General features: G+C 41.3%; 1 protein-coding gene across 1 annotated transcript in view; it reads right to left on the bottom strand.

Annotated features, from left to right (window-relative positions):
- Positions 1 to 7,759, bottom strand: part of wdfy3 (WD repeat and FYVE domain containing 3) — a 332,679-nt gene that overhangs the window by 220,261 nt on the left and 104,659 nt on the right. Inside the window, exon 6 of the mRNA XM_048604494.1 lies at positions 2,460 to 2,652. Within this exon, the coding sequence (XP_048460451.1) occupies positions 2,460 to 2,652 (193 nt within the window). The remainder of the gene's footprint in view (positions 1 to 2,459; positions 2,653 to 7,759) is intronic.

Genomic DNA, 7,759 nt, shown 5'->3' with positions numbered 1-7,759 from the left:
TTTCTGATGAAGGGTCTAGGCCCGAAACGTCAGCCTTTCTGCTCCTATGATGCTGCTTGGCCTGCTGTGTTCATCCAGCTCTGCACCTTGTTGTCTCGGATTCTCCAGCATCTGCAATTCCTACTATCTCTATCAGAGTCGTTACAGTTTTATGAAAGGTAAATTGTGGTGACTAACATACTAAAGTTCTTCAAAGATACAACAAGCATAGTGGATAATGTAGATCCTGTAGATGTGTATCTGAACTCCCAGAAGACCTTTGATAAGGTATTACACAAGGGAAGGTCACACCAAGGCAGAGTAATTGATTGGCTTGGATACAGGATTGGCTAACCAATATAAAGCAGACAGGTCAGATAAATTAGTGTGTTTTTTGAATGGTAAGATGCAACTAGTGAGGCGCCACAGGGCTCAGTCCTCGAGCCCCAACCGTTTACAAACTATATTCATCACTTGGACATGGAGATAGAAGGTATAATAGCCAAATCTGCAGATGATACTAAAATAGGTGGAAAAGTAGGCACCAATGAAGGAGTAAGAAAATGACAAATGGATATGGATAAGTTAGATGAATGGATCAAAATTTGGTAGGTGGAGTTTAGAGGATAAGTTTGAGGTTATCAATTTTGATTGAAAGAATAAAAAGGCAACTTATTATTTAAATGGGACGAAATTTCAGAGCTCTTTGCTGTAGAGGGATCTGGGTGTTCTCGTGCGTGAATCAGAAAAAGCTAATATACAGGTAGTAAAAGGGAACTCAAGGTCAATTTATTCGAGTTCTTTCAGAAGGTAAAATGTGCTGCAGATAAAAGGGGAACTGCTGGGATGTAGTGTACTTAAGTTTCCAGAAGACATTTGATAAGGTGCCACATCACAGATTATTAAAAATTAAAACCTATGATGTACGGTGAAGCATATCGGTACGGACAGAAGGTTGGCTAGCAGACAGGAAGCAGACAATGTGTGCAAATAGCTATTGCTCAGGTTGGTTCAGCAAGCTGTAATAAATGGTGTGCCACAGGAATCAGTGCTGGGACATCATCTGTTTACAATTTATACAAATGACTTAGTTGAAGGAACAAAGGTACAGTTGCTAATTTGTCAATGAAAATAAGATGGGTAGAAAAGTATACTGTGAACAGAAACAAAGACATTGCTAAATTATGTAGGTACTTAGGTTAAGTGAGTAGCCAAAGATGTGGCAAGTGGAAGTATAATGTGGGGGAGAAAAGCCCATTTTGGCTGGAAGAATTTAAAAAAAATCATGTTATTGAAATGGTATGAGATTCCAGAGCTCCAAGATGCAGATAGATCTGCGTGTCTTCATGCTTGAAATCACAAAAAGCTACAATGTAGCAACAAGTAATTAAGAAGGCTAATAGAATGTTACCATTTCTTATAAGGAGGAAATGAATACAACAGTAGGAAGGCTCTGCTTCATTACATAGGGCTCTGGTAAGACTGCATCCGGAGTACTGTACTGTAATGTCACCCTAATTAAGGAAAGATGTAAATGCATTGGAGGCGATTCAGAGAAGGTTGACTGAACTAAAACCTGAGATGGACAGATTGACTTAGTAGGAAAGATTGGACAAGCAAGACATGTGCCAATTGGAGTTCAGAAGAGGAAGAACAACTTAAATGAAACATACAAAATCCTGAGGGGTCCTGACAATATAGATGTGGAGTGAATATTTCCTTTTGGGGACAATTGAGAACTAGGGGTCATATTTTAAAAAAGACTTTCTCCCAGAGGGTTGCAAATCCTTGGAACTCTCTTCCTGCAAAGAGGATGGAAGATGATCTTGAATATTTTTAAGGCAGAGGTAGATAGATTCTTGTTGAGCAAGGGGATGAAAATATAACAGGGGTAGGCAGAATTATGGATTTGAGGTTAAAAACAGGTCAGCTGTGATCTTACTGAATGGTAGAGCAGGTTTGAGCTGAATAGCATACTTCTGCATTGCAAGTTCCTAAGAATTTATGACTGCAAATGTAATCAGCTTTACCTGAAGACTAAAATTTTAATGTTTGCCAAGCTGTTACAAAAACAATATTTATTGCTAACTTTTGAGTTAAACATTCAATATTCATTGCAGCAAAGAATAGTTCAAGATAATCTAACAGTATGCACAATTCTCATGGAGAATTAGCAATAGAAGCATGAAGAAGGAAATTAAAGACTTTTCTTATGTACATGGTCATCCAAAAATAGAAAGTATTTCAAGCAGCAACTGAAACTTAGTAAATCATGACATTTAAGAAAAAGATCAGTTAACAGTCAATGAGAAAAAGCAATGGAATAAAAATGGAATAAAATTAACATATAATTCTGATATGGAGGCAGCACCAGTATGTTAAATGGCTTTCTTCTGTCCTGAAGACTTTTTTTTTTTTACAGTCAGTAGGAAAGCATTTGCAATGCATAACAGTGATAGAAGGATCTTGCAAGTACCTACCATGAATATATTTGACAACATTGAGACTGAGTCCATGGCGAGATATGATCATGAGTACCTCTCCTGCACTCTTTCTCCAGAGGATATTATGTGGAGGACACCAAGAGGTTATAGCACTGAACAGAAGCTGGAGGTCATCTTTCTGGGCTAGCTCTTCTGCTGGTGACACATACTTGCAAAGTTTCACTAAAATCTAACAGTAAAACAGAAGTTATAAACTAAGATGCCAAATCAGTGACTATTTGAATCTTAGGGTCATAGAGTCACAGAGTCACACAGCAAGAAAACAGTCCCTCCGGGACAATTTCGGTTCATGCCGACCAGACATCCCAATCTGACCCAGTCCTCTAGGCCCGAAACGTCAGCCTCTCTGCTCCCGTGATGCTGCTTGGCCTGCTGTGTTCATCCAGCCTTGCACCTTGTTGTCCCCTATTTGCCAGCATTTGGTCCATATCCCTCTAAACCCTTCCTATTCATATACCCGCCCAGGTGCCTTTTAAATGTTGTAAAAAATACCCATCTCCATACTTTCTCTGGCAGCTCAGTTCACATACGTACTACCCTCTGTGTAAAAAAAGTTACCCATTAGTCCCTTTTTAAATTCTCCCCTGCACACCTTAAACGTATGCCCTCTAGTTTTGGACTCCACCTACCCTAGGGAAAAGGCCTTGGCCATTCACCCTATCCATGCCCCTCATGAATTTACAAACCTCTATAATGCCTCCGACGTTCCAGGACAAAAAGCCCCAGCCTACTCAGCCTCCCCCTGTAGCTCAAACCCTACAGTCCCAGTAATATCCTTGTAAATCCTTTCTGCACCCTTTCAAGTTTAACAACATCCTTCTTACAGAAGGGCAACTAGAATTGTACACAGTATTCTAAAAATATTATAAAACTTAATTTTATATAATGTTGGCAATTGTCAACATTCATACAACTCTGTTAATCTTTCAAAACAATTGCTTTATGAATATTGCTAAAAAGTTGAGTAACTCAGCAGTCATCGCATTAATCATTCACAATCACGGGATCATTTTTTTGAATTATTCATATATCAAGTAGTACTACAGTCATCGACAAAACACAATTTGCTTATTGCTTCAATAATTAGCAGCACATATTTTTTAAGACTGAAAATAGTCCAGGCTCTGCAGCACTGTTGAAACGACAGGTTTGACCAAAACAGAAACTAATTGCTTTAGTAAGATCTCAGAATAAATCAAGTCAGCAGCAGCTACATTCTGTCATAATTGTTCCCCAAATATCTTTTAAGTTATAAACAGATCCAATATCTGGCAGTTTTTTGACACTCTCAATGCAAGAATTATTCAGTTAACAAACAAATGCTATGTTGCATTATTGTCTACAGGAGAAGCACCTGCAAATGTAGCACATTGAGCCCTAGCTCTTCAAACTTTCAAGAAAAAAACGTTGCCTCGAATTTTAAGCTCAAAATCCATAAATTGTAAATAATACTTAACTATGTTTCCTTAAAAGCATGAACCTAGACTTTTGGCAATTTTTTTTAAGATTACAATTACTATTTTCCTTCAATTTCCCAGCACCCAATTGACAATCATAGCCAAGAATATGTTTATAGTATTTCACTAATACCTCAGTTCTTGATAAATAAGGCATGCAAGATCGACCATACATCATCTTTCCTTCAATTTTAGCACCAGAGGCACATGGCATAAACAACTCATCTGCATGGAAATGCATCACATATGGCTCAGCTTGCTGAAGATAATATTATGAAGCATTTTGTTTAACAAAAACATGCTATTCCGCAATATTTTGCACACGGGAAGCTAAATCAAACATGATATACTGAAGTTTCAATGTATCAGCCCCTGAAACCTGTAGTTATTGGAACCAGGTGGATCATATTGCATCTCGTGCTTAGAGGAAGCAGGAACGCCAATGCTTTCTCTTAGCATGAGGCACAATAAGATCCACCTGGTTCCAAGCACTATAGAACTATAACACATTGATGAGCTCACTTGGAAAAAGGTGGCTTGATTAGAAAGGGTAAGTATGGATTTCTAAAGGGGAAATCATATTTCATTAACTTAAGAGATTTTTGAAAAGGTAACAAAAAATCAATTAGGCTAATGTTGTTGACGTAGGATACATGAATTTCCAGATGGCATTTGATAGAATGCAAGAGACTGTTGAGTAAAATTTAGCTCACGGTACAAAAGAGATGGTGGCAACATGATACCAAATTAGCTGAGAAGCAAGGTTATAGTGATCAGGGGGGATTTCAATATGCAGGTGGACTGGGAAAATCAGATTGGTAGGGGATTGCAAGAAAATGAATTTGTGGAATGTCTACCAGATGGCTTTTTGGACCAGTTTGTGATGGAGCCCACTAGAGAACAAGCAATTCTGGATTAGTGTTGTGTAATGATGCAGACGTTGTTAAGTGAGCTTAAGTGAAAAAACCCTTAGGAGGCAATGATCATAATATGATAAAATTTAATCTGAAATTTGAGAGGGAGAAGGTGGATTCAGATATAACAGTATTACAGTTTCAGGGAGTTAGGTTGGAAGCTAAAAGCCAGGACGAGCAGAGTAGTAATCTCAGGATTACTACCGGTGCCACGGGCTAGTGAGGCTAGGAATAGAGAGCGAGTGCAGCTGAACATGTGGCTACAGAGCTGGCGTAGGAGGGAGGGCTCCAGATATGCGGACCATTGGGATACTTTCTGGGGAAGGTGGGACCTGTACAAGAAGGACGGGTTGCACCTGAACTGGAGGGGCACCAATATCCTGGGAAGGAGGTTTGATAGAGCTCTTCGGGAGGGTTTAAACTAGGTTGGGCAGGGGGAAGGGAACCGGAGCTACGGATCAGAGGATAGGGGAGCTGGTGTACAGGCAGTTACAGCATGCAGAGTGTCTGTGAGGAAGGACAGACAATTGACAGGGCAAAGCTGCAGTCAGTGCGACAGGTTGAAGTGTATCTACTTTAACATGACAAGTGTCAGGAATAATGGGTGAGGAACTTAGAGCATGGATTAGTACTTGGAGCTACGATGTTGTGGCCATTACAGTGACTTGGATAACACCGGGGCAGGAATGGTTGTTGGCTGTTCCGGGGTATAGATGTTTCAAAAGAAATTGGGAGGGAGGTAAAAGAGGTAGGGGAGTGGCATTGCTAATCAGGGATGGTATCACAGCTGCAGACAGGGACGTCGTCGAGAAGGGTTTGTCTATTGAGTCAGTATGGGTGGAAGTCAGAAACTGGAAAGGAGCAATCACTTTATTGGGAGTTTTCTATAGCACCCCCAACAGCAACAGAGACACTGAGGAACAGATTGGGAGGTAGATTTTGGAAAGATGCAGAAGTAATAGGGTTGTTGTCATGGGTGATTTCAACTTCCTTAATATAGACTGGAACTTCCTAAGTGCAAATAGTTTGGATGGAGCAGATTTTGTCAGGTGTGTCCAGGAAGGATTTCTGACTCAATATGTAGATAGGCCGACAAGAGGCAAGGCCAGATTGGATTTGGTGCTTGGCAACGAACCAGGCCAGATGTCAGATCTCTCAGCGGGAGAGCATTTCGGTGATAGTGATCACAACTCCCTGACCTTTACTAAAGTCATGGAGAGGAATAGGAGCAGATGGTACGGGGAAGTATTTAACTGGGGGAGGGGGAATTACAATGTTATTAGGCAAGAACTGTGGAGCATAAATTGGGAATAGATGTTCTCAGGGAAATGCACAACTGAAATGTGGGTGTTGTTTAGGGAGCAATTGCTATGAGTACTGGACAGGTTTGTCCCACTGAGGCAAGGAAGGGATGGTAAGGTGAAGGAACCTTGGATGACAAGACATGGGGAACATCTAGTCAAGAGGAAGAAGGAAGCTTACTTAAGGTTGAAGAAGCAAGGATCGGACAGGGCTCTAGAGGTCTACAAGGTAGCCAGGAAGGAGCTGAAGAATAGACTTAGGAGAACTAGAAGGGGGTATGAAAAAGCCTTGGCAGATACGATTAAGGAAAACCCCAAGGCGTTCTATATTTATGTGAGGAACAAGAGGATGGCCAGCGTGAGGGCAGGGCTAATCAGGGATAGTAGAGGGAACTTGTGTGTGGCATCAGAGGAGGTCCTTAATGTATACTTTGCTTCAGCATTCACTAGTGAGGGACCTTGACGTTTGTGAGGGCAGCGTGAAATAGGCTGATATGTTCGAACAGGTTGATGTTAAGAAGGAGGATGTGCTAGAAATTTTGAAAAACATGAGGATTGATAAGTCCCCTGGGCCAGACAGGATATACCCAAGGTTTCTACGGGAAGCGAGGGAAGAAACTGCTGCACCTTTGGCGATGATCTTTGCGCCCTCACTGTCCACTGGAGTACACCAGATGATGGAGGGTGGCAAATGTTATTCCCTTGTTCAAGAAACGAAATATGGATAATCCTGGGAATTACAGACCAGTCAGTCTTACTTCTGTGGTGGGCAAATTATTAGAGAGGATTCTGAGAGATAGTATTTATGACTATTTGGAAGAGCACAGTTTGATTAGAAATAGTCGGCATGGCTTTGAGAGGGGCAGGTCATGCCTCACAAAACTTACTGAATTCTTTGAGGATGTGACAAAACACATTGATGAAGGCAGAGCAGTGGATATGGTGTATCTGGATTTTAGCAAGGCATTTGATAAGGTTCCACATGGCAGGCTTATTCAGAAGGTAAGGAGGCATGGGATTCAGGGAAATTTGGCTGTCTGGATACAGAATTGGCTGTCCAATAGAAGGATGATAGTAGATGGAAAGTATTCAGCTGGAGCTCGGTGACCAGTGGTGTTCCGCAGGCATCTGTTCTGGGACCTCTGCTCTTTGTGATCTTTATAAATGACTTGATGAGGAAGTGGAAGAGTGGGTTAGCAAGTTTGCCGATGACACGAAGGTTGGAGAAGTTGTGGATAGTGTGAAGGGCTGTTGTAGGTTGCAATGCGACATTGACAGGATGTAGAGCTGGGCAAAGAAGTGGCAGATGGAATTCAACCCAGAAAAGTGTGAAGCGATTTATTTTGGAAGGTCGAATTTGAATGCAGAATACGGGGTTAATGGCAGGATTCTTGGCAGTGTGGAGGAACAGAGGGATCTTGGGGTCCACATCCACATCCACAGACCCCTCGAAGTTGCCAGCCAAGTTGATAAGGTTGTAAAGAAGGCGTATGGTGAGTTGGCTTTCAATGGCAGGGGAATTGAGTTTAAGAGCCGTGAGGTTATGCTGTGGTTCTATAAAACCCTGGTTAGACCACACTTGGAATATTGTGTCCAGTCCTGGT

The sequence above is a fragment of the Rhincodon typus genome, chromosome 1 (assembly GCF_021869965.1).
Source record: "Rhincodon typus isolate 14 chromosome 1, sRhiTyp1.1, whole genome shotgun sequence".
NCBI lineage: Eukaryota > Metazoa > Chordata > Chondrichthyes > Orectolobiformes > Rhincodontidae > Rhincodon > Rhincodon typus.
Note: the sequence above shows the minus strand (reverse complement) of the source record. Positions and strands in the feature narration are given on the sequence as shown.